The sequence below is a fragment of the Perna viridis genome, chromosome 8, assembly GCF_037379345.1.
Source record: "Perna viridis isolate PV_CMFRI_1.1 ecotype Kerala chromosome 8, ASM3737934v1, whole genome shotgun sequence".
NCBI lineage: Eukaryota > Metazoa > Mollusca > Bivalvia > Mytilida > Mytilidae > Perna > Perna viridis.
In genome coordinates, this window is record NC_142452.1 from 29,951,192 (window position 1) to 29,979,157 (window position 27,966).

At 32.7% G+C, this 27,966-nt stretch overlaps 1 protein-coding gene across 1 annotated transcript; it reads right to left on the reverse strand.

Moving 5' to 3' along the window:
• Nucleotides 1–49: 49 nt before the first annotated feature.
• LOC148610170 (uncharacterized) lies at nt 50–27,854 on the reverse strand. The gene is made up of 20 exons (XM_088542302.1): nt 27,527–27,854; nt 25,215–25,337; nt 22,590–22,751; nt 21,083–21,152; nt 18,248–18,330; nt 17,105–17,290; nt 16,701–16,919; nt 16,316–16,435; nt 15,377–15,544; nt 14,992–15,107; nt 13,148–13,304; nt 12,763–12,842; nt 11,702–11,855; nt 10,583–10,749; nt 8,447–8,558; nt 7,622–7,820; nt 5,938–6,007; nt 4,775–5,004; nt 2,910–3,060; nt 50–2,435 (listed from the first exon to the last, which is right to left on the reverse strand). The coding sequence occupies exons 1-20, from the start codon at nt 27,753–27,755 to the stop codon at nt 2,214–2,216; spliced, it is 3,018 nt and encodes a 1,005-aa protein (XP_088398428.1). The 5' UTR covers nt 27,756–27,854; the 3' UTR covers nt 50–2,213.
• Nucleotides 27,855–27,966: the final 112 nt, after the last annotated feature.

The window sequence follows — 27,966 nt, forward strand, 5'->3', positions numbered from 1 at the left end:
TTATAATCCACACGATACAATGTAAGGAGATATATTTGAAACACAGCTGTAATCTACACGGTTCTCATTTATTAAAATTGAATTTAACAAATATAGTAAAATTATGCAAGAGAAAACTGCGGTATGTTTGCAAATTATTGGAAAGCTTGTATTAACAGAAACATCCAATTAATCAAACTATATTCGTGATTTAATCCTATGTATCACTACTCATTATTACATACCATTGCATCTTCGGCTATTTTCTTTAATTCATGATTAGTTGTTTAGATTTTGTTAATAGGTGTTTTAAAGAACGTGTTCGAATCCACATCATATGTCGGCCCAAATGGTCACACTTATTTATTTATTGTGGAGCTTCATTTTCGGAAGCAAACGTAAATAACAGCATGATCATCACTGTTTCTGGTTACAAAATTACTAATGCACGTAAGAGACCATTTCATTTTAATTGTGGGTTAGTTGATGAGCATGCGTACAACATTCCCAATGAACACTTATGCGAAGAAAATTATTTTGTATTCGAAAGTCCTATTTCCCAGAAATATATTTCAGGCATGCTCGTCGACTTAACATTCAAAGAATGTTTTAAACAGTAGTTCACAAACACACTCGGACACTTCCTTTTTTGTGTGTCTTCTATTCTCTATATTTCGATACCCGCAAAAGATAATAATCGACTTTATGAAATAATTAAAATTCATGAGAAACGAAACAATTTTGTTGTATGACTTGTTACAAGTCAGTTTCATTTTTGGTCCTCTGAAGCTAACGAATATCAGCTTATTCATCTGCTAGAGAAAACATGTCTTTTACACAATTTTTGTTTAAGGAGGTAGACCTAGGGCAAGGGACACAAATATAACAAATCATTGGAATGTTTGTTTTCAGCATTTTACATATGATACAAACGTATCACTGATTTCAAGAGTTATGTCCCTTACCCTATGTCTACCCCCTTAAGTGCAACCTTACTATGGTTTGTTTTGGTAAGGTGAAATGGTTCATTTAAGCTTATGATTCATTCAGATACACAAATATTAATCGCAATAAGTTCTGTTTTACTTATTAAAAATGACAACATACGCTTCGTTTGATATTCAAGAATGTATTTTGTATTTCAATAAGGAAATAAGTTAATGTTAAGTTGATTGCTCTTCGCATTTTATGTTTTAAGTTTTATTTTGTTGCTTTTTTGTCATTAAGAGGCAATGAAATGAAACAATGACTGACCTATGTTGATATATAACTACCTAAATGAAGGGAAATTACAAAATTACTGAACTGATACAATCACATAAATGCCCGTTTAACAAATAGCAATATTAGGGTAAAAACCGGAGTTTTGGAAACCACTGTGATAGATAACTGTGAAAAATTGTGTTAAAATATACGGAAATAAAGACCTGTAATGGAATCTGCTGGTATAGCGCGCTATAAATCCTGGTTTTATCAACCTATCATATTTGAAAACATGGGCCAAGCTTCCATTAGGGTTCTTTTTCTATATATTTTGACACATTATGCGCAGTATAATTATGCCTTCAGTCAAAATCTGTAAAATCAGTACCGAAACAGTACAAAAGATATGAACAATAAATCAGTAAAAATAAAAAGAATTAAGTACAATAACAATCTTCAAGAAAGTCTTGACCTTGAGGAGAAGACACATCCAGTTTAAGATAAAAATGATAATGATTTACAAGAAGCTACCGAAAATTAATTTGCAGACATTATAAAAAGTGAATGGTAGGGATTAACTAAGCAATGTAGTAATGTTTGGTTTCTTCTCTCTCTTCAACATACTGATGATGATGAATCTTCTATACACTGATTAGTCTGAAGTCAGTGTTGGAATTATTCGTGGTCAATTAATAATAAGTATACTTTCCCCAACACTTATGTGCTAAAACTGATTAAGCTATCGTCTCAAATGCAATAAAAAGTCTTAAAAAATCTAAAACCAATCCCAATAAAAAAATTAAGAGTAATCGAAATGGATGAACGGACATCCCTATAATAATAAACATGAAATCAAGGGCCCAGTTTGTTCAACCAAATTAAAAAAAAACACGGTCTTAACTTATGGCCAAACATTCAATCAATATCAAAATAATTGGCAAATCAGCTAGATGGCGCAAAAACAAAAACAACAATTATTTAAGTTATTAACATAAATTGATCACAGCTGAGTAAATCTAAAGGAAAGTGCCTCAGTACCACTCAATTTCCGAACCAGTCAACTCAACATTACTTTTACTCCTCGAATGCTCTTTCGATTGCTTGTGTACTACTGCTTTGTCTGTGAGTTTTTTTCTAGGATCGGTAATATGAGAGAATTTCACAGCAATTATCATTATGAAGACAACTATGACTAATAGTACAAAGCAAGTACTACCGGCTACTACTATAGCAAACGTCTCACTAAATAGGCCCTACAAACACAAAATCAAAATAGTAATGATTATATTGTTTTACAGACAATACCATATCATTCTATCACAATTTCTAGTTTGTCTGAGTACAGCTTTCTGAGTTTTCTCCAGTCAAATACCTATGTCGTCAATTTATCTTTGTAATTTGAATTAATGAATGCACTAAAAACAGCTGTTCCTAACAAGATCTTAGTTTTATGAAATTGTTTTTACATTTTGTTTTTTTTTACTTCGTCACAACTAAGTTCTACATACTTTGGTAAGTTTATCAGTGCTGGATTTGACTTCCTATTTAAACATTTTGATTACTTCTTAAATATACTTTATCTTTGGATCTTTAACTTCCAAAGTATTTGGTTCTTATGCTGCTGAGGAGATGTTACATTTTTTTAGCATATGTACAGCATACCGAAAACTGCATTATCAATATAAGTGTTTCTGTACTGTGCCGAAAATGAGAGAAAAATTAATTACGTTATACACTATTGGTACTTGTGTCACAGGTTCCTGAACTTGTTCTGATGGTTCTATTGGTTTTCCGTCAGACAGGTCAAGATGACATTGTGTTATGTAACCATCTTTATCTACAGCGTCAATAGTTAATACGGGAGTACAACAATCGCCACTGAAACCATATAACCACTAGTAATGAGATTTGTTCTTCTTTTGCATAAACGTTCTATCAATTTGGCGGCCGTTTCTAGAAAAGCAGAGGACGCTTGCCCTACCGGTGCACCTGGTCCATGCTCCAAGTTTTTAGTGGAGTCCGAGTTGCTCATTTGCTTTGTATGTATGATTTTATTTACTTTATCTTCTTTGTTGTGTATGTCTGTTTTCCAAGTCTGGTCTTTGTCCCTGGATTACATTCTTTACCACTATAACCTTGGTTCCCTTTATTACTCTTATCCAATATAAATTTCCGTTTTTAAATACTGCAGAACATGTGTGCGTATGACTTGTAGCTTTGTATTTCATCCATAATGCATTAAAAATATAAAGGAAAAAAGATTTGTTGAAGATCTAATCTTTTTTATTGAAAATAAAACTAGAAATAGTGCAATATTCAGACGATATTCTGTGAAAGTTTCATTAAATACATTCAGTTGTGTAGGATAAGAGATGGGTATTCTATATTCATAAAAAGACATATTATGTTGTGACCCCGCTCTCCCCCTAAGGAGCAAATTTTAAAAATTAAGACAAAGTAAGACATAAATACTACTCAGATCAAACTTTAATAATCAAACGTGCTAATCATCAATATTTAATGAATTCTCAGTAAAATTTTCAATAATTTAGTTGGGTAGGTGAAGTTTAGGATAAACGATGGGTACCACTCTGGGTAACAGAAGTTTGAACAGAAGGACGTACATCCCTACCATAATAAACATAGACTTTGTATAAGACACTTTGTTGAATGATATTGTGCAAAGGAAGTTTGGTCGGTTTATATCAGTAAAACAAGGATTCTATAAAATGACTTTCAATTTCCATATATCTTAACAAATTTATTCTTAGTATTATAAAATACACTTCGACAATTCGTTCTCGGTTTATGCTTTCAGTTAAGTTATGCATACACCAGTACCCTTTTTTAAAAATCAAGGCGAAGACAAATGCACCTTCATTATGACAGTCGATGCTTTTTTATAAGGTCGTGTTGTCATCAGTTCAGTTGTTCAATTAACAGCAACGGGCAAGCACATGTTTAGAACTATATTCATTGTTAAAAGTCCTTTAACTTAAACGAAAATAATTTCCATGTTATGACAAATATTATATGAAAAACGAGGAGTAAGAAAATTCTGATAAGTTACATTCGAGATGTAGACATGGAAAGAAACCGGTATGTATCATTAAACGTCCATTACAAGTTAGGCATTTGTAACATTGATGTTTTTTTTTTTTATTATAATCAGAATAGATGTTTTATTATAATCAGAATAGATTAATATATTTTTTTATGTTGTTGGTTTTTAATATACGGACGTAAAATGGGTTTATTATGAGCAACTACAAATCAGAAATGACGTCCTTTGTCTAAGCTCGAGTGTTAAACTGTAAGTTTGTATTGCATCTTTTACCCTGTTTTGGAGTTCAGGCTGGTGTTTGTTTGAGGATGCTTGACCTACTCGTGCAGATCTATGCATAATTTTAGGGAAGTTTGGGTAACTTATTAACTATAAATTTTGTTCTTTTTACTTTAGCTTTTTGTATGTAATTTATAGACTCAAACCGCCTTGTCGCATGAATTTTCAAAATTTGATTAAATTACATGTACTACATGTGTGCAAAATTACACATAGCTTATTTCACTTAGTAACAATTTGATAACTAACCTGATGTTTACATGAATTGGCCCGTTTGTTATTCCAGTTATTTTACCATACTGCATAACAATAACATCTCCTCCATCATGTGTAATACTTTCCAATTCAGTTTCTTGAAAATCAATCTGTGCACTGGTGTACCAAGTGTACTTTGAGCAATTAGCAGTGTTCAGAGACGACGTAGGACAAAGATCAGGCAATGTTGTCACTTCACATATTGGTCTTTCTATCTGGGTTACCTAATAATTAGACCTTTTATATCTAAGAAAGTCAGCAAATGTACGTCAGAGTTTTAGTTTTTTCCAATTTCCTATTTTTTTCAACAGAACTTTGGTAGGACAAACTTTGAATTTAAAGACCGGTATATAGTTTCTTTCTCTAATTTATGAAAAAAATCTGTTCTTATAGTATGAAAAGAAATGATATTTACAGTAAATTTTAACAATGATTGAGGAGTGAGTATTCATTGATAAAGATTACTGCACAAAGATCTTGAATGAAGAACAAATCCTACATTGGTAGGATAACTGCGCAATTAAATGAGTAGCGGAACCGGCTTTGATAAGGACAACTATTAAAATATGTTTTTTTTTAAGATACTCGCGGTAATTATTTTAATTCCAATTCAAATTGCATAAAAATTTGATGTGAAAAAAAAAACTAAATTTTTCTGCGTTTTAGCGTGAGCAACGCTATTTAATGAATACAATTGTTGGTTTGAATTGTGTTCTAAGTCACAGGGCTAAAACAAAGTAAAAACAGATATAACTTCAAACAAAAAGTGGATTCAATACTAAAACACGATTTGGAAATGTAGGAAACCAAATTAACTGGAACATATCCATGATCATGGACAGAACAAGTAAAAAGTAAAAAAAAAACCCATTTTTCAGAATATTACACTCTGAAACGACCACACTTAACAAATGGAGATAATGTAGGTGCTTCGGAATGATGAGCAGTTCCTGACAATTGTTATAAATACATAAAACTAAATACAAGAAAACAATGCGACAATTTCAGCTAAGGTTAAAAATGTTATATTGATATTTAGTACGATTCGAATTTTTAAGCTCCCTTAATAGTTTAAATAGTACCTAATCACCTTTAACAACGAGTGGTTATATATATATATATTTAAATAAGATACTTATATATTAAAATAAGCTTACAACAACTGTTCCTGTGAATTTCTGTTGTTCTGTAAACGTTGCCAAATTGATCATTTTCACTGAATATTGACTGAAAATACAGATATACATAATGATTTGGTTACCACAGCATAAAAAAACAACTAGCGCTATAAATAAAATTGAAGAAAACTAATAAAACAGTGACAAATGCTCACTAACTTGATACCCCACTCTCCCACTTGATAACACACACTTCTTGACCTCCGAACTGATTTTGGCAAAAATTAGAATTAGGAAGTGCATAATGGGAATAGGTGATAAAGATTCTCTCAAAGTTAAATTAAAATTCCATTTAGTGGTGTATTAAGGGTAACGGATTGAAAGAAATTGTTTTCCCTCTGCATGACAGATGGGAGACAGCATGGACGGACATGGTGTAACTTGAAGGGTTTTGACAAGCTTGAATCAACTCCTATAATTTATAAAAATTAACCAACTGAAGACAGGTGCAGAACAGCGATCACCCTTCAAACTCGCTAATTAAGTACTGGTTATTATATCTACATTACGTAAATAATGTTCACGGAATTGAAACAAAAAGTTGGCTAAAAGTATGACAGTGTACTGTTGTCTGTGCAAAAGACATAATTCGTCTTAAACAAATTCAACCGAAATAATACCATGTAAATGTTCCAAATACTCAAGATTCGTCTTAAGTGCAGGAAGTATTTCGGTTCGACACCAGACCTAATTATACAAGAGACTTTAAAATTAGTAGTAGCTGCTTCTCCACATAGCACACGATAAAATAGGTCAAGATTGACGACTAGTTGGTTCGAAGTCGGAATTACTATGTCTGAGGTGACGTGTTTGTTGTTTTCTGTGGTTTACTGCTAACACATTAAAATCTGTGTCAATTCAATAGCAGTTCTAGCTGTAAGATTAATCAAAGGTTTTCGGTCTGAAATATCTAAAAATTGACGTTTACCTAAAATTAATCAATCGTTACCAAGGGTAGAGTGATAAATTTCAATTCACTTCAGTAAACTTGTTTCAAATGTTTAAAATGACCATGCTTGTTATTCAAAATGTCAGTTCGGTACCTCATACCTTTTTTGAATTTATAGTGTTATCACATTTATGAACAGTTCAGGTTTGGATTGTTACGACAAGAAGTAAAAAATATGAAATAAGAATTCAGGAACTTAAACGCATAACAGATTTTTAAATTATTTCAATTGAAATAGACATGTTTTTCTTGAATATCAGTTACTATAACATCTTTGAGTTAAATCTTGGATGTATTTATGTGTCAATTTCAAGTCGGAGTAAAAAAGTATTTTTTTTCAAATTTACATTGATTGTTCATTCAACCTTTTTTTTAAAAAAAAACAAGAAATCGACATTAGTAAGCCTAACGCAAAATTGCAAATAATGATGCGATCTTTTATTAATGACGAAAAAAATCCCTAAATAGTCAAATTCTGAGCCTGAGATTTGACGGTCGTAAATATGATTGATTGATAGATTGTTGTTTAAGATCATATGGAAGATATTTCGTGCATTTTAGGACAAGAAACTTTTATCCAACCGAGGGACAGAGTCTTTGATGCGACTCGGTCCGGAATTGAACGCGAGACCACCCCTCGAGTCTGTTCGTAAAATATAAGATGACATGGCTTCTAACTTTGATGTAGATACATTAAATTATTTAAGTTCGTACAAAATTCCAGTAGACGTATTTGGAAGAAGACTAAAATTTCCTTCAACAGATTCTCCTGGTTGGACTGTGTGTTGATAGGTACTTGGATTTTGTGTTAGAGAATTCATGTCTTCCAGTGAAACTCTATATGTATCATTGTCTGATCCAGTATTCGTTATGGTGTATGGTACTTTATATTCCTTGCCAAGCGTTGCATCACCTTAAATAGATAGTGAAGTGGGCTTTTAAATGTTTCGTATTTCTCAGACTCATTAATATCAACAAGTTTACATAAAAAAGAGATTAGTTTTCCCAAACAAGAATGTGATAGTACCATACTATCGCAGTTAGGAACTGTCCTAAATGATAAGAATTTAAAAAAAACTTAGTCTGACAATCAAGTTATGCTTCCCATTTCCACCTTTTTCGAAGATTATGCACCAACCAGCGCAACTGTGATAAGATAACAAATAAATTACATGCATTCTAAAAGTCGAGTTTACATTGCACAATGATTAATAGTAAGTGCCTATAACAAAGTATACTTTAATCTGTTGATTAAAAACGAAGATCAAGTTGGTGTTCACTTGTTACAAATACTTTTAAATAGATTTTTCTGGCATAATCTGTTCTTTTGTTTTAATGTTACAACCTCCCTATTTTTAAAAACTATCCGTTTTGGTCAATCATATGTTTTCATATATTGTAGTCGAGATTGTGTCAATCATCGTAAATTTCTATTAAACGCAAATAAATCTGATGACGTCGTACATCTAACTAAATGTCTTTCACATCTATGCACGTCTAACGCACCTAAAAGGTTTCAACTATGTAATAGACTCTAACCTTTAAAGGGAGTAACGATGAGTTCAAAGTTTGAAGGTCTGTATACACGAGCTGATGTACGAAACAGGATGTTGCCGTCGTTATCTGTGGCATTTAATTTTACTTGAAACTCCTGCAGATAAGAGAAAAAAAAAAAGAGATAAGAACATGTACATGTAAGCCAAAGGTCCCAAATACCTTAGAAAACAAGAAAAACGAGTCTGAGGAAATTGGTAATTCCACATATAACAAATACATAAAAGTCACAAGTTCAAACAAACATCCGATGGTTTTATCGACTTCCCTTAATATATTAAATAGTAAAGGATACGGTTTTCAAATTATCGTCAATTCTTTGAACCTTATTTTTACAAATAGAGATATATTCAACCACTAATAGCACTACGTAAAAACTACGTGATTGTTTTAATATTGCACTAGATCGAATCTTGCCTTTTTAGTTCTTGACTTTATTACTTTAATTAAGTCCACATGAATTGTAGTAATTGATTATTTCTAGGTAAGTTTAATGGTATTACCATTCTTTAATATGTTCTCGGATAGCGTTCAGTAAATGCGAGCGATTGTCTATATGTTATATAGAGTAATCAAGGGAACCAAGGTTAAAGCGGTAATCAAAAGAATGCAATCCAGGGACAAAGTCCAGACATGGAAAACAGGCATACACAACAAAGAACATAAAGTAACTAAAATCATACATACAAAGTAACAAAAGCAAATGAGCAACTCGGACTCCACTAAAAACTGGGAGCATGTACCAGGTGCACCGGCAGGGTAAGTGTCCTCTGCTTTTATATGTTAAGATATTCCATTAAGAGAATTGAATGTATACCTGAGTGACTTTCATGATGTGTTTGTTTGTTGTTTCAGTTTTGACCTTACATTAAAGAGGATGGTTCAGGCCTTATGTAACTAGTTAAACCCACCGGAGATTTCATGCGCCCTTCCACAATCAGGAGATGTTGGTCATTAATGTGTTTTTGTCATCATATTACCTTTCAGTTGCCCCGTGCAGGTCCGGTGTTAAAAGAATTGGCCTGTAGCAGCGCTTAGCTTGTCGTAAAAGGCGACTAAATAGTGCTCAGAACCCTAGCCGGGGGCTAGGGCGCTCTGCCCACAGAGCAACTGGGATATGTGCCCCAGATGGTTGAATGGGGTACCCCTGGCGTGTTACATGCTGGGGTTGTCAGGCTATAATACGGAAAACCTGACCGCAAACCATAGTGGTGCACCGTGTTGGGAAAGATGCCACGTTCCTCGCACGTTAATGAATCCTACTGTGGTATTCTCCCGGAGTAGGAACCATAGGGCTCCGCCACAGGAGACTTAATTGCCCGACCTTACCCATCTCTCCCTACTTCCAGTTTCAATCAAAATTTGTCGACCCCATTGTCCTTGTGTCCCATCCCTTTTTCATTTCATCATCATTTCATGCTCATTTTATCTTCAATTTCATGTTCATCGTCTGAATATAGCTGAAATATTGCTGCTCGGACGTTAAACCCCAACAAACAAACAAACAAACAAAAACCTTTTAGTTTGTTTATGAAAAATTCTCATGGTGGATTTTATTTCTTTTGTTGTCAGAGCCTTTCAGAGCCTACTGAAAAGTGTGTTTACACTCGTTGAAGACGTTTTAGTGTATTCAGCTTATACGCTAGTGCATTTGTTACGTTTCACCATATCCATTTTTTTCTGCATAATGAATTAATCTATTATATCGTCTTTCTATTTTTTAAAGGCAATATCTAAAACCAACCTTAAAATATTTGTGGTTGTCTTATCAAAAGCTTTTTTTTTAATAATAGGTACAGAATAATTCTTTTGATCAAACCAAAGACATGAAATCTTGACGTTGATATTAGTACAAAGTTGAATCATTTGTTTTCATTTGCTCATTTACTTTTGTTACTTTGTATGTATTATTTTAGTTACTTTATGTTCTTTGTTGTGTTTGTCTGTTTTCCGTGTCTGGTCTTTGTCCCTGGATGACATTCTTTTGATTTCCACTAGAATCTTGGTTCCCTTGATTACTCTTTTAAAGGAACATAGCATAAGGTTAACAATATTTTTCACTTATTATAAAAGATCTTAGCTTTAAACTTTCCTTTATCTATTGCAACATTTTATACAAACCTGATTTGGTACTTCAATGTCTGCTGAGCATAGAAGATCAAATTCTGAACCCCGACCATCGGGCTGGTAACTTCCTATCACGGCTCCAGTTGAGTTTGTAAGAACCATTGTATTGCAAGTTCCATTTATTAAGTTAAGTAAAACGGCGTATGCAGTGTAGTTATATCCTTTAAAATAGAAAACAAAATGATAGAGAAATTTGCATATGTTATCACTTCGATTGTTCTTTACAACTGTCTGAACAACTAAGAATTTAAACATTTTGTAATGAAATTAAATACTTATTTATTCCGCGGAGGAATTTTGAAATTCATAGATTTCAAGAGGTAGTTAGATAATTTTCTTTCAAACATATTAGAAAAACTGCCCAATACTATTAAAACAGCAATAAAAAATAGTTTTGGGGCAATAACTCTCACAATTTTGATTTAATGCAGAATGGACACCTGTACTTTTCTTGAAGAATTTGATATTCTCAACGTATTTGCAATTTACAGTAGTCCTATTTGTGGCGTTTTTTGATTTATTAGCAAAAAGGCTGAAAAATTCTCTAAACAGACTGCTTGTTTTCGAGCTATTACTGCAGAACGCGTCTTCAAATCTATTAGAAATATAAATAAGAATTATAGATTTAATCAAGATCCATATTTTAGTTCCATTATTTCCTTCCATCTGTTTTTAATTTTAAGATTAACCCCTAAGAAGACGGAAGTCAAATTAAGAATGACCGATGACCTTGGCATTTTTAAACACACAATTAATCGTCTAAAATCAACGGTAAATGTCCCAAGTCAGTAAAATTTACCATTTTAAAGTTTAAGTTATCAACCGATATCGTTTCAATTTAAGTAGTGAAATTCATCGCATAAAACGGGAAACCAAAAATGTTTTCGCAACTTTGTCAAATAGTACTACAGTCTAATTCTGAACAGTATGCATATTTCATTTTTTGTGTACGTAAAAGTGTTTATAAGATTCTTCGTAAATTGAATGTTTCGCTTGCGAGTGGATTTACAAGGCATTTCCGTTGAAATAGGAAAGACCTTGATAATCACAGAAACACGAATAACAATTAGTACCTACATATTTCATGATTTGTTAATTACAATATTGACATACCGACAACAGGAGAACTTTTCAGTGTTGACATCAACCCATCACTAGACTTAACGTACATTCCTTCAGTGACCTTGATAAAACTTTGTGCAGTGATTATGACATTATAATTTCCATCTTGATTACATCGGAGCTGCCAGATTCCAGTCCCGGGGTTCTAAAATGTGAAATCAGAATCTAGCATTTAATGACAGCGCAAAGAGGAAAAACAAGTAATTCTTGAGGTGTTGAAACAGGCCGGACTATTTCAATTTGATTATTTTGTATTTACAATCGATAAATAGCATAGACTAGCAAAAGAAGATACTGTTTATAGAGATTTCAAAATAAATTCCAAACAAGTATTATACTTTTCCATGTCAATAAATGCTACTTTTTAGTTGACCCTGTCAATGCATCTAAACTGTTTGCCACAATGCATATAAACTGGTGTCAAGAGCAAATTAATGTTACAAGTTCGACCAGGTTTGACATTGCAAAACTCACTAATGACGCTGTAAGGAGTCCTCTAAAAATATTTAAAAAAAAATAATCTTCCACTGCCGCGAAAGCTGAAGAATTTAAAGTAACGTAATCCAATTGTCAAACGACGTTTGAATTTAATGAAACCAGAAAAATTCAAGACTTGTATGTTGAGATTTGGAAGAGATTACCTACCGGTGCATTGAGCTTAAAACATATTAACTGACAAAAAACATGATTTAATAAAATCTTAATCGGTACGTAATACTGCTAAATCGACTAAAAACTAATAGGAATTCTCAGAACCGCAAAACCCTAATGAAAACTCAGAAAATATCAAAGAACAAAGAAACAAAAAAACAACTACAAAATAAACAAACAAACAAATAAACATACATACAGAATTGTAAATAGTTTTTGTTTTGTTTATTTAATTTTTTTTATCAAAATTAGAAACTCCGCTTAAATCATTTGGTATCGAAAAATTATTGATTTATTATAAAATTAACAAAAAAAAAAGAAAACAAGAAAAATTTCACTCTATTGTAAAATATTCTATACAGATAACTTTTGAATAACACATTTTTGGTATTTGTACGAACTTGTATTGAGATGGTGGTTTCGCCATGTTCAGAGGAATATGTCCGAGTTCCCGTAGCGGATGGGAATGTATATATTTCTCCTGAGAAAAGAAAAGTAGAAAAATATCGATTTTATATTGGTAACGAAAAAAGATACGTGTAACACCCGTCGAAGTGAATCATACCCCTACCCCTTCAACCAAAAAGAAAAAAAACGTCAAGTGTAAAAGTGTAACTTCTCTTATTATTTTCATTAGACTTTCTCAATAAGTGTTTCTTTTATTCTCGTGAAAAACTGATCCAATTCGATTAGAAAATGTGCATATATTAGAGTTTACGTAGAATGTGGACTATATAGGTGCCAAGTATATAATTTAGTGTATTAAAATTTAAATTATATACAAACCATTGTGAGAGAAAAAATCAATGTCCTTTTCATTTGACACTCCTTTTATTTTAATCTTCAGAACGGTCAAAGTCTTGTCAACATAAACAGATTTGTTGCTACCGCATTCGGTCCATTCAAAGACCTCCAGGACAACTTCAGATGTAGGGAAGACGACCTGATATTTTTAATAAAAAAGATCCTGTATCATAGCAATTAGTTGACTCTCTTATATTTCTCTTTGCAAACACAAAGCTCCACGCAGCCGCAGTCGTCCGTTGGTAAACAATTTTACAACATGCAGCTTATACTGATGCTTTTAACTTCACTTTTGTTTACAGTGTTATTTACATAACCTAAGTGTTTCAAATTTTATTTTCATTCGACCTGCGTAGTATCGGTGTTCTATGATGAAAATATATTACATTCCTCGTGCTAAAATCAGTATAATTTAACATCTATGGAAGCATTATTTTCAGTAAATAGCCTCTCGACAATAAGCGTTGTTTTCTTAAGAGGTATATTGTGCATTAAGAACCTGTCGATATGAATAAGAGACATAGATTGGTTCAGTCATGTCAAAAACAACCAAATTAACTTTTTCTAATCCAGTTACAGACTATGAAACCAATTGTAATCCGTCATCGTTTTTGAGACTAATATTATACTGAGTGTATATTTAACATTGACAAATTGCATGAGTTATCGATCTTATTTTGGTAATTTAAGAGGACGTTCAATGCATGGTTTTCTCCATACAGACTTGTATATAAAAGGAATTGATTATCTGGTGTTTATAAAACTGTATCATTCCTAACATTGGCAGTGTCTACAATTTTCCTTTGAATGATAGCAACAAAAATATAGATAGTCTGCCTAAGAATAAATTGGAAAATATTTTAAATGAATTTAATAAATATCGAGTTTGAAGTTTTGCGAATTCTGTCAAAGAAATGTTCTATGGTATTAATTTTCAAGTGTTAAGTGTTTCAAAAGGATAAAAAAAGTTAGTTTTGCAGGATCATTTATTTCGCCCATTTGTTGTTTATCACTAACAGTCCAAAACAGAAAATTACTTCGCTTAAATTATGTAGAATGTTTTTACAGAGAGAGAAAAAAAAGATCATGCTATCACATGAATGTTTAACAGATCTACATCTCATGGAAAGCTGGAAAGAGAAGTTAAATATGTTAACATAAGCAAAACAAAACACCAAATAAAGATGAACAATGTAGATACACCATAGATCAAAAAGATGACAAAAACGTTAAAAAAGACAGATTAACTGTCCACATACACAATGAAGAGATCAGAATAAAGATGAACAATGTAGATACACCATAGGTCAAAAAGATGACAAAAAGGTTAAAAAAGACACATAATCTGTCCACATACACAATGAAGAGATCAGAATAAAACACAATAATATATAAAATCTGAAGACAAGAAAAACAAAACTAGACAGCACATAAATTAAAGCAACTTCAACAACAAACTGTGGGTGAAATCAAGAGTAATTTGAGGAGAAGCATCTCCTGCTCCAGCACCGGCATCTGTCGCATTACAAGTGATTTAAATCCGGTACTGGTGAATATTAACTGGAGATATCTTGCCTCCTCTGTATAATGTAAACGTAACTATAATGTAGGTCAATTAAAATGTCATGATAAAAATAAAACGTTATGGGTGTAAATAGGGAATAACGCATTTAAGCAATATGTTATACTCAATTCTAGTCCTGTTCCATATGTCTGATATGCATGATGGTGCGTCGTTTTAGCATAGACTATTTAATAATGAAAGAACAATTGATTGGTGGGAAAAATTAAGTCTATGATTCAGAATTGCTAAAAGACAAAATTACCTGAATGACTTCGCTTATTGCTTCACTGACATTGGTCTTACTGGTCCTGTAGACGCGGCCCTTCGTTGATCCAGATATCCGTTCAAAGAAGAGCGTTGTGTCACGACGATACCGGCCTAGTGAATTATAAAAATTGCCATTCATTTATTTTACAGCAGTGCCAATTTCGAAAAAAAATATTATGTACAATGTTTCCAATTATGTGGTGTATTTAATATCTTTCCAAGCAGTAAAGTCATGACTAACCACAAATGTTACAGTTGCACTATTATCATAATTAGCTCTTCATGATATAACAACATGCCTTTTTTCCTAAGCAATATTCTTTATGGATATTTACATTGAATTTTCTGTCATGTTTCACCCATTGCCTTATTCTTTATACCTGATACAGATCGACGTTTTCTAGAATGACATTGGCTTGATAACAATGAAGTGATTGATATGTTCTTATCATTTGCTGCATCAATGACCTCTTGTAACCGGTGCTGGTCCTTAGCGTCGGCGTCAGTAAATACAATAACGCTTGAAAAATTTCTGGATAGTTCAATGGCTATAAGAGAAAACAAAAATTGCTGTCGCAGGTCCGAATATTTTATATGTATTATCGAGAATGACCATTTCAGACATAGGACAATTAAGTTATGATAATCTTAAAAGTAATCATTTACGCTCGGTTGGACACCAAGGCAGTTCTTAATACAAATAGTCATTTGGTTTCTTTTTTGCCTGTGAGTTCTATCCGTTATTTTTTCTTAATGGTATGCTTGACATGTAAGTAAAATTTATCTTCGAATATTTAAAGGAAAACAAGTCAAAAATATTTTAAGGGAATATTGTTTTTTAATCAAACTTAAATCATACATTTTCGTAACAGAAAAAAATCTATACTGCATTGTAAACCACATTTATTAAGCCCATTCGATTGAAAATACGAATATTTCGTGACGTTCATACATGTAACGTCTGTTACGAAACTTTCTGCTGTTCATTATTTAAGATTGTCTAAGTGTCATGAACACGGATCAAGTCATTGGTTAATGAATATAGTTGTATGAACATAGTTAACTGCCACTGTACTTATACATTGTATATCCTTTGGTTGAAGTACTGAAGTTAGATCTGAACTTAATGCCTTTGTTTATAGCAAGGAAGAACTTTTCTTATTGCCTTTGATTATAATGCGGAATAATTTCACTTATTGCATATGGTTATAGTGCGGAATAATTTCACTTATTGCCTATGGTTATAGTGCGGAAAATTTCACTTATTGCCTTTGGTTATAGTGCAAAGGAACTTAACTTATTGCCTTTTGAAAAAGTACCTTTTAGAATGCCCGCAGCAGCCAACTCAGGACAATCTCCACCCCCAGTTACGCCAATTGACGACACTTTCTCTATCATTTCTGAACCGTTTGTAAAAACATATGCTATGTTGCGATCAGCTTAAAATAAACAAAAATGTAAAGCAAATAGATAGTTCTTACTTTGAGTTCAGACGGACCATCTATACAAACGTGTGTTTACTAATCAAATCCCTTAATACTGTGTCGCTTTATGTTCTTGTATGTCATTTGGTTTTTTTTACATTAGACTTAGGAATTACTTTGGCCGTGATGTCAGTTCTCATGTTTTCAGTTTATTCTGCAATTGCATTTCTTTCAGAATAATTTTAATTGACGAAGTAGTACTTTATTTATCGAAGGTTACCTGGATCATTGAATAAAGAAAGAACGTAATCCGCTGGTTCGTTGTCTGAGCCAATCGTGCTGGTAACAAACTGGATTATCTCATCTTTGACAGCTGCGATTTCATCCGACATTGATCCGGTATAGTCCACAGCAAATGCTAATGACACTTTCTTTCTTCTTCTAATGTTTAAAATATCTCGAAATAATTCATCACCTAATTTGTCAATGACACCTGTATCTAAAATAGATGTGGGAGGGCATAAGGAGGGGCACTTATACTGGTGGACGAAAACTGGAAAGAGCAAAATTGTTAAAATCACCGTTTATCAAATCTTTACTCTAAGGGTAACGAGTAGACATGGAAAAGTGCAATAGAATGTATTACATGCAATATACTTCCAGGCAAAACAAATGAAAACGTACCTGTATTAATAAAGAATTGTTTGGTAGCTTCCACTGCTGCTTCATATGCTTGTATATGGAGGTGGTAATGTGGAGATCGACTCTTCATTGTTGAGTCTTTATTGATACCACATCGGGCTACTAAGGTTCTGCCGCTATCCTCGGGGCCTCCATGGCTACATTTGCCAGCTGTTGCCCCTTTAGGTCCTAGATAATTATTTTCATATTTACTTAGAAAACATTACAATACACATAAATGTAATTATTTTAAAAAGGAGTTAATTGTTAATACCTATGCAGATCTAAGGTGGCCCGTCCCTTATGTAATTAGTCTTTTTAATATATATTTTGTATGCTGAATCATAAAAATACAATATAGTAATAAAAAAAAGAATTTTTGGCCTAAGTTCACCTTTTGTTAATCCCTGGGTCCGTTAGTATAATGCTAACAGTTTTGATGCGAATCGGTTTGCTTTTTCTTTTTTAATTTTTCAGTTTCTGTTTGTAAGTTTAGTCTACGATCAATTTTCTTTGTGCAGACCCTTAAATTTCAAGCTGTAGATAATGTTTTAACAATCATTAACGTAACGGTAGTCGTAATTCCAGCTAACGGATTGAAGTAGGGACAAGGGAGATAGTTAATAATTATAACTCTTAAGATAACAAGTATATGATAAGTTGGTTGGAAATGGTCTAGCCATCCTTGAATCACGTACAAGAAAATCATTCACTGGGACAGTAACCCTGATTGGTGTCTCTTTACAAATGTTTTATTTAAATCGTTGATGCCAATGTCCGTAGTATGAGGAAGTTTCGTGGGTTTGATTTCGCGGTTTTGAAGCAGTGGATATTGAATTAATGCACATTGCTATTTTGGTCAGAATTAAATACTTTTTTTATATTTTTGATAAATCCCGAATGCCATATGTAAATATCTATACCAGATGAATAATACTATATCGCTGTATTTTAATGTAGAGTCTACATATAGAACGTTTTATTTGAACGGGCACATACATGGATTACTTGTAAGTATTCCATAAGTGATATCGTAGTATCAAATGTATGTCATCTAACTGTGACATTAAATAAATATGTCACTCCTACTGCAGACAAAGTGTCAAGTACAATTTCATAAAAGCAATGTTATGTAAATGGGCTTACTTGCAGGTTTTACATTACCCCATCCTTGATGATATCCGCTGGTGAGTTTATCATTAACCAGGATGTTGTTCTTACAAATATTTCTACAAGAGGAAAAATGAAACATGATTGCGCACACCTCATTATGATATTTTTGTATATATATATATATATATTTGTGTTCGTATCAAGTTTAGCTTAATTGTTTGTTTAAAGTTGATAAAGTTCACAGTTCGGATTACTTCTTTGTGACTTGCAAATCATTAGAACAACGTGGAGCATCAATCATTCCTTTTAAAATATCAGTTTCTCCAAATTGTCTGGAAAAGATCTCCGATATATAAATACAAATTGTTACGAATACCAGTTGACAAGTGGACCATGAGGGTGCATTTAGAATAACTCATGAATCATTTGGTCGTATTTGAAAAGAATGTTAAAATCAAATTTGAAATTTCACGTCGCCAAATATTATGATTCAAACTTAAATGAGAATAACAAAAGATATTCAGTTAAATAAAACTGATACAGCTGAAGTTTCTTTTGAACCTAAGACAACCTAAGCAAACTACACGTAGTTTTGCAAAGGCATAACTATATCAAAAAGTCTTCAATGGCTTCTAACTTCTTGTTCCTTTAGTCTAAAAAACATAACCAACGGTTATAGTTGTACCTCTAACCATATCATTCAGAACACTAAAAAGGACCACAATATACCCATTACTCTTCAGTAATTGGTATTTCTAAAGCAGAGGATGCATACCCAACCGGTGCATTTGGTCCATGCTCCCAGCTTTATTTGTGGAGTCCGGGAGACTGTTTTACTTCGGTTTGTTTGTACGTATTATTATGCATTGTTATTTCATGTCCTGCGTGTGTGTTTGTTTTCCCTGTCTAGTCTTTATCTTTAGAATATGTTAATTTGGTAACCGCTCGAAACTTGCTTCCCTTAAAAGTTACTATTACTTTCTAGTTTTCAAAGAATAAACGAAAAGTTGCAAACGTCATTGTTTATTGTTCAGGGGTATTAATACGGAATCATCCTACTTATACATATAAGAAAGAGACTTGTGTACGCCTCAAGTTAATTTCGTCAATTGGAACTGTCTATAATGACTTTCAAGATATTGACTGAAAACTGCACAAACGTCCTTTTTCGCCTTCTAAGAGCAACAACTGTGACAAGGAGTACAAGTTCAACCCAATGGAGAATTATGTAGGGTAGAAAGTGTAATCAAGGGAACTAAGGTTCGAGCAGAAATCAAAAGACAATAACCCAAGGATGCAGACCAGAAAAGGAAAACACACACACACACACACACACACACACACACACACACAAAACAAAGAACATGAAATAACCAAAATAATAAGTACAGAGAAACAACAGAAAATAAACAACTCGGATTCCACCAATAAACTGGGAGCATGGCCATTGTGCATCGATAAGGTAATCCTTCTTTGTTTTTCTAGAAACATCCACCGAGTTGCTCATAAGGCCTAGGCAGACGAAAAAGGAAATGAAAACTATGACATGGTGAACAAGTCGGTTCTCACGGTGCAGGTGGATACACCGTAATGATCCACTAGGTGAATATGTCGACCATAAAACTTCTGCAGTGACGACTTCAATCTTGTAACATAATAAACCTGTCCTAGATGCCTAATTGTAACTAATCGTAAGAAGTCGAGCACGGTACAAAAAGTCCGCATAGTTACGGCAAGCTCGGGCATAACGTATGAGTACTGATATCAAACTCAATAAGCAGGTGCTGAACGTATGTTGTCACAGATGAAAGGAAAATTGACAATACGGAATTAGAAGTCATTGCGTCTGTCATATAGTTTTGTCATGAGCTTTCCTTTACTATCTATCTCTTAGTGTAGGTAATGTTATGAGGATAACAGATATAGTGTCTGTGGAGTACTTTATCTCTTGTTCTTTGAGGTAGATGCGATGTATAAAATCCCCGAAACTAGGATTTGTATAACGGAAACTGAGATCAAATGATTTTTTGGGTCAGATCAACTATACAGTCAGTCTCATAAGAGTAAAGGAATAGTTCAGCAAGTAGCGGAGCACAATTTGTTCCCATTGGAATGCCGACTTTTGTTGGAAAATGCGTCCACCACACTGGACAAATATGTTGTCGATTAAAAAATTCAGCTTTTTTATAACATCGTTTACTGTTTATTTGGAATATGATTTGTAACAGTTTTTCCCAAAGTATTGGGAATCTCTACAAAGCACTATCATAGGCCTTATCATGAAGATTATTTCATCAATGAAATTTTCTTACAATTTATCATAGTTTTCAAAGAAGGCTTTCATTAAATTGCAAAAAATTGTCATTTTTAGCCTTTCAATGGCAATAACTCTTACACGGAGTCATCATAGACTTCGCCACATGGAGACTTCTGAAGGCCTTATCGTAAAGATCATTTCACCAACCGAAAGCTTTTTGTGCGAGATACACTAAGGGACAACTTAAAATCAAATCTGAAAAGTAGTTCAGATCGAGATGTTCGAAGAAAAGTATACAGACGACCTCTACGACGACGACTGCATTAGTTTACATTTTTTTTTTACTTTTGTTATATTTCAGTACTTTTAGAAAACTTCTAATTATTCTATTTAACAACATAAAGTTAGTATTTATTGCATTATATATATTATTCAAATAAATGACACTGATAATGGCGACCAGTTAGACGGACCGGAACAAACGACTCGGAACCATGCCGTATTTTTAGTGGTGACGTTATGAATAGACGATGCATCACGTTCATCAAATAATTGCATGCGGTGTCTATATTTTAAAGGGGTAGATACTTAAAAAAATATAAGATGATTACCCCGGAGGAATGTCTTCACATGTGTCTTCTGCATATGATGCGACAGGCAGTAAACTCTTTTTATTAACACCTGTATACAAATGAATTTTATTATTATAATTATTTTCCGAAAAAGGGAGAACTCGTGGGTGGACAAGAATGTGGTGACGGAATAAAAGCGCAGAACGCGTTAAATCGCCTGTTAGCGAGTACTTTATTTGCACAAGTGGTTATATTCTAGCGTTAAGAGTGAAAAATTAAGTCGCTTTCCCTAAAATAATACATGTATAAATTTTGCAACCTCAAGTGCACATGTACTACATTTTGCTAATATGATCAAGGCTTTGCGAAAAAGGGAAAAGGCTATTTATACTCAGAGAAGGTTTCGTTTTGTTGATGCACTGCTATGATGTTATTATCACAGATGCTTGACTTTCTATAAAACATGCATGCGTTTAAAGTTCAAACAGTCACTTTCTATTTCTGGAATGCAGCACTTCCGGCAGATCAATTTTGAGCAATTTATATTACGAGTATCTATATTTATAGGACGTCGCTGGTGTTCCTTCCCTGCATATTTTTTTAGTTTACAAATTTATGGTCATTACCTCACGAAAAATGTGAATCCTGACCATTTACGTTGTACAATTAACGGCGTTAATACGCAAATCAGTATAGTCCAGACGATCTGTCAAAAACAACAATTGTTGAAATTTGCGTAGGAAAATCTTACGAAAGGGTTGTGAATGGGGTGCTCGACAGGGGGGGTAATAAAAAACTGAAATTGTTTTAAAATGGGAGGAAAAGATACCCCTTCAGTTACTTAAAAGATTTCTACACACTTGATAGTTAAAATCAAGGTTTTGAACATGTTTACTCGAGCTTGCATGTTAAAAATCTTGAGGGTAGACATTTTTTAATACACTCGAAACAAAAAGAGAATATATATATTTAACCGACTCGAAACAAAAAGAGAATATATATATTTAACCGGGTATCAAAGTCTTGACGAACACAATTTCAATACAGTTCAAATGAAATGAACACTTTTCACAAGAGACTTGGAATTTGATCTGCGCATTAAGGTTCAATTGATTTTTCGAGAAATCGACAAATAGTTCTATTTTTTTTTTTTTGACCATGAATATTTAGATTGAAATAATTACAACAATACGTCTCTCTATCGTGCAATATTTTTGCTTTTAGAAATGAAATTCATTATTTGTTTTATCTTAAAATTAATAGTGCATTTATTGTCTTGCACATTTAGCTCAAAACAAAATTTTAAATTAGACAAATCACGGTTTAAACTTTTTTTTAAAGCATAAACATTGGTAGATATATTAAGTGTCTGACGTGAAAAAAAAAAACAAAAGAATGCATACACACTTGTTCTCTGTGATGTTTTTACATATTCAATTTAAAGGGGCAGGTTTTAGTGTTCGAGTGTAAAGTGTAAAAAAGCTTTATAATATCGAATTGCAATATATAAAGCTAACACGAGAATATGAAAATAAAACTATCATACCAAAGTCTGTATATGGCACGTTCCCATTCATTTCAACCCAATTTGTATTACTATAGAATGCCTGGAGCGTGTATAGACATTCTCCTAGATGCCGGAGTAGTTCGTCTGGGTTGTCTTTTCTGATGCCCAGTCCAGCTTTACATGATATAAGGTGTTTGTGGGCTGAAAATGGAATCAATTCACTTTAGAACATGAAGGTTACAAACGTCATTTGTAGCAATAAAACAAACCACATTTTACAAAAATAAATATCATAAAAACAGCTTAGACTTTAATATGGCGTTATTTAACACGGTTGAACTGTTTATAGTTTCTGGCATCTAATATTTCTTTAAATATTCGTCAAATAAGTAGTTTTTGCAGTCAATAGATTGTAGATAGTAAGATATGTTGTTAAATTGATATTCTAAACGATATATATAATATAGAGTATTTTATCTATTAACTTGTTCTGGTCTCCTTTAGGATGTATTTTTACGAAAGTTTAAAAAGAATGAACATAGTTTATAGGGTAGACCTGTATGTTAGTGAACGTCTAAGTCTTGTCTAGCCTAGCTGTCTGGTTTATTGGTATTGTTTATTTGTCTAGTTTGGTCTAGTCTTAGTCAAATTATCTAAGTAGTCTAATCGCACATATTGGTCTAGTCTAGCTATCTATTCTAGTATTGCTAGGCTAGTTTTCAATGTACTTTTCTAGTTTAGATAATAACTGTCTTACCTAGTCTAATTGTCCAGCCCCTTACCTAGTATAGTTGTCCAGTTCAGTCTATAAAATTAATATGTCTCGTATAGCTCTATCTAAGCCTCTAAACGTAAGTATGTGGCTAGACTGGTTAAGTCCAAGATCATAAGTCTGCTGTCTAATGTAGTTTTAGTATCTATAGTCTTACTCTAAGTTTAGTATAGTCTATTGCAGTCTAAGTCTAAATCTGGTCTGATATATGTTATTCTTTGTCTAAGCCTAGTCTACATAAGTCTAGGTTTTTTCTTATCTAAGTTTTTTTTGTACCAATTAAAAAAAGAAAATTTTGTCAAAGCACTAAAACAAAAATAATTGCTCCAAGAAGATATACTTCCTTAATATTCTTATCATGAAAAGCCCTGTTGTATTAATGAGATAAAATGAAATAACAAAAGCATAAAATGCACGGTCTTAAACATCAAAGTAAACCAGTTGGTCTGTTTTAGTGTAAGTCTTATTTTATTCTAGCCTAGTCTGTTCTAGTTTAGTGTAAGTCTGAACTATATCTTGTTTAGACTGGCCTAGCTTAATTATAGTTTGGTCTAGTTTAACTAATTGTAGTCTTGTCTAGTTTTAATCTTAATTTATTCTAGTATAGCCTAGTCTAGTATAGTTTTAATTGTACGTTTATTTGAGTTTAGTCTGATCTAGTTAATTTCTAAGTTTATTCTAGTTATCTAGGTTTATGGGTTTAAACTATCGGAAACCAAGTTATTTTGTATAACTTGTTAAAAAGTAGTAACATTCTTTATAATTGATTTCTAATTGATTCAATCAAAGCTTTAAGAATGAATTTATAATCAACCCATTAGTGATTTCATTGGTTTGTTCTGAATTATTTGAATTGCGGACTGTATACCAATTGGCGTTTATGACGACACAGTACCAAACCAGATTATACAAAATAACATGAATTGGTTTCCTGAAAGAGATATTTTTGTCTAGTCTGGTCTGGATTAGTTTAATGCTAAGTCTATTCTAGCTGGGTCTAGTGTATGATTAAACTAATTCAATCCTGGTCTAATGTAAGTGTAAGTTGATACTAGTCTAGTTAAAGTCGAAGTTCAATGTAATGAACTTAAGTTCTAGCTGTCTAGTGTAAGTGTAAGTTGATACTAGTCTAGTTAAAGTCGAAGTTCAATGTAATGAACTTTAGTTCTAGCTGTCTAGTGTAAGTGTAAGTTGATACTAGTCTAGTTAAAGTCGAAGTTCAATGTAATGAACTTAAGTTCTAGCTGTCTAGTGTAAGTGTAAGTTGATACTAGTCTAGTTAAAGTCGAAGTTCAATGTAATGAACTTTAGTTCTAGCTGTCTAGTGTAAGTGTAAGTTGATACTAGTCTAGTTAAAGTCGAAGTTCAATGTAATGAACTTAAGTTCTAGCTGTCTAGTGTAAGTGTAAGTTGATACTAGTCTAGTTAAAGTCGAAGTTCAATGTAATGAACTTTAGTTCTAGCTGTCTAGTGTAAGTGTAAGTTGATACTAGTCTAGTTAAAGTCGAAGTTCAATGTAATGAACTTAAGTTCTAGCTGTCTAGTGTAAGTGTAAGTTGATACTAGTCTAGTTAAAGTCGAAGTTCAATGTAATGAACTTTAGTTCTAGCTGTCTAGTGTAAGTGTAAGTTGATACTAGTCTAGTTAAAGTCGAAGTTCAATGTAATGAACTTTAGTTCTAGCTGTCTAGTGTAAGTGTAAGTTGATACTAGTCTAGTTAAAGTCGAAGTTCAATGTAATGAACTTAAGTTCTAGCTGTCTAGTGTAAGTGTAAGTTGATACTAGTCTAGTTAAAGTCGAAGTTCAATGTAATGAACTTTAGTTCTAGCTGTCTAGTGTAAGTTTATGTTTATTCTATTGTCATTCAATATTCATATGCATGATTTACCTACCTAAAACAATCTTCTCAGCGTGACAATGAATATAAGAAATAGCTCTTTTGTTGGATTGTACATCTCCAATGGATGCCACTATTGCGTTAATCTTGAGAAACATTTTGTGCAGTTGGTCCCGATCTAAGATAAAATATATTCACTTCCGTGAAAGTAAATGGAAATGTGTCAATCTGATTTAATTCATCTATCACGGGGCTGTGAAGCTAGTAGTTTCATATAATTTAACTATCTATTGTGTTAATGTATATTAGCTATTTGTAAGCTTTTACACCTCTATAACACCCAGTATCAAATCCCTCCTTGAACTCTAAATATCGGCAAAAATATATATATATATATATATATATATATATATATATATATATATATATATATATATATATATATATATATATATATATATATATATATATATATATATATATATATATATATATACCAGGCCAAAGCGTCATCAGTGGGATGATTCAAATTAAAGTCATAATCCCAAAACTTGGCCTAAACGTGAACACATGAAACAGAGACGATCTACATACACAATGTAGCAAACCGAATGAAAAAGATTACACATAAAAACTGGAGATAAGGGAAACAAGAAGTCACGCAAAAAATATTAATATGAACTCGATCTCACAAAAATCCGGGAGTGACATTCGGTGCTCTGGAAGGGTAAGCATGTCCTGCTCTTCCAGCAGCACCCGCATATTGCAAGATAGTATAATCCGATAATAATTTAGTAATAATGATGCAATTCTGCAACACGTGTCAAACGCTATTGACAGAAGGGTGGATTCATTCATTTTTAACTGATTATCATGTCCTAAGCGTAGTAGATAACTTCCAAATAGTAGACGAATATCCGAATTTAAAAAAAATGATTGAATTATCAAAAAATCACTATAAAACATACGCCACTGCCAATAATATATATATATATATATATATATATATATATATATATATATATATATATATATAAAATTCAGAATTTGATCTTGAACTTAATGTCACAAAGCAATAAATTATTCGATAAAATCCGCATAGGGCAAAAACTTTACTTGAAAATTTCAAAAGAAATAAAACATATGTATCTTTTTTCGCACCAACACGATAGCACAACGTTTCAAAATAAGACGAATGGTAATCAATGCGAATTTAACCTTTGAACTTAGATGCACTGCAAGCCTGATTTCAGTCTGACAGAAAGTTAATTGGTAACATCGAGGATAATACAAAGCAATGATCTTCTTAAGTTTCGTATCTTTAGCAACACTGAATGATTATAGCTCGCGTCGTAAAGTTTTCTTAAATTATGAAGAACAATTAAACCTAGTTAATGTAAAACTGTGAAAGGTATTAAGCCTGTTGTATTTGAAAATATAAATGTACATTATGTATTCAACTTCGCCCTATTACAGTTATTAGATCAAAATGAGGTTACAAAAAAAAAAAATGTAATCGAAAACATGAACATTTAATTTGCCCAACTAAATGAGCGTTGTTTATTCATGGCGAAATAGCAGAGCTAACAAATCTAAAGGGACGATAACGTAGTCAACCATGAAGCGGTTAAATCAGGTCTGTAAAGGAGATAACGTAGTCAACCAGGAAGCGGTTAAATCAGGTCTGTAAAGGAGAGTGTTCTTTCAATAGATGCATGCAAAAAAAATGTATTAATTATATCAAATTCCACGGTTTCCCAACGTAATGGGTTGTCCCTGTCACACAAATTGAATTTAGTCCACTATATCATTTGCCACATTTTTCTTGTCTAAGATAATGCGATGAATGTTACTGTTCAAAACGTCATTTTTAGTGTTGCGGAAATGACCGAATAAGTTCCAATTGGTTTCTAGTTACAGTATAGCAGGGCGTATCCGACCGGTACACCACGGCAACATTTCAAATGCTTAAGGAAGTCTTGGTTACTAATCTACTTAAAAATTCAAATTTATATGTTTTCTACATGTTTTAAAAGACAATTAATGATAACGGTTAAAGCGAATGAAATTCTTGAACACGCGAGGAAACTATAACAAAAACAAACAAACAAACGGACAATTCGCACCCATGTCCCCACATTCGTTCCCATTTCTTTTATTTCCCTGCAATTTCGAGTTTTGATGCCGCTTTAACTTTTTTGCCCTTGATTTCACGCTTCATGAAATCTAGAAGATACATTTAAGTGATGACTGAAACATTTTTTTTAGGTTTTTTTTTTTAAACTTCTTTATAAAAATGCAGCCTTTTTTCATAATTTTATTGCATTGTTGTATTTAGAACCATATACTAAAATTGTTGTATCTCACCGTCTCCGAAGAAGTCGCTTATTGAGGAGCTAAGTGTTGAAGATTCCGTCAGATTTCGGTCCACAATAAACGTAGCGATAGCTTTGAACACTCCAGTAAATGTTATATCTCGGTGTGATTTAGTTTTATAGTGTATCCCTGGTCCGATCGTCGGGTAAAACCCGGAGACTTTTGAAATACAGGCATTAGTTACAATAACAACGAATAAATCCACCGTCACAATTTTCATTTTAGGTCTTTGCTATACGTAAGTCTTTCAAAGAAATTACAATTCCTGTTTACAATACTTTTGATATAAATTCATACACTATAGGGTCTTTAATGACCTTGGGGAGAAGGAAGATGTTTCAAATTTAGAAAACACGTAACGCTTATTGCATATGTGTACCAAACGTGTTGTATACATTCCAGTGCTTAATTTAGTAACTTGACCCTTCACG

Bases quoted from the DNA above. Each gene is read 5' to 3' on its own strand.
- LOC148610170 (XM_088542302.1), bottom strand. From the start codon at position 27,755: ATGAAAATTGTGACGGTGGATTTATTCGTTGTTATTGTAACTAATGCC. The intron at 16,920-17,104 runs GTACGTTTTCAT...CATCTATTTTAG, and splicing joins ACAATTCTTTATTAATACAG to ATACAGGTGTCATTGACAAA. The intron at 3,061-4,774 runs GTTAGTTATCAA...ATATGGTTTCAG, and splicing joins CCAATTCATGTAAACATCAG to TGGCGATTGTTGTACTCCCG.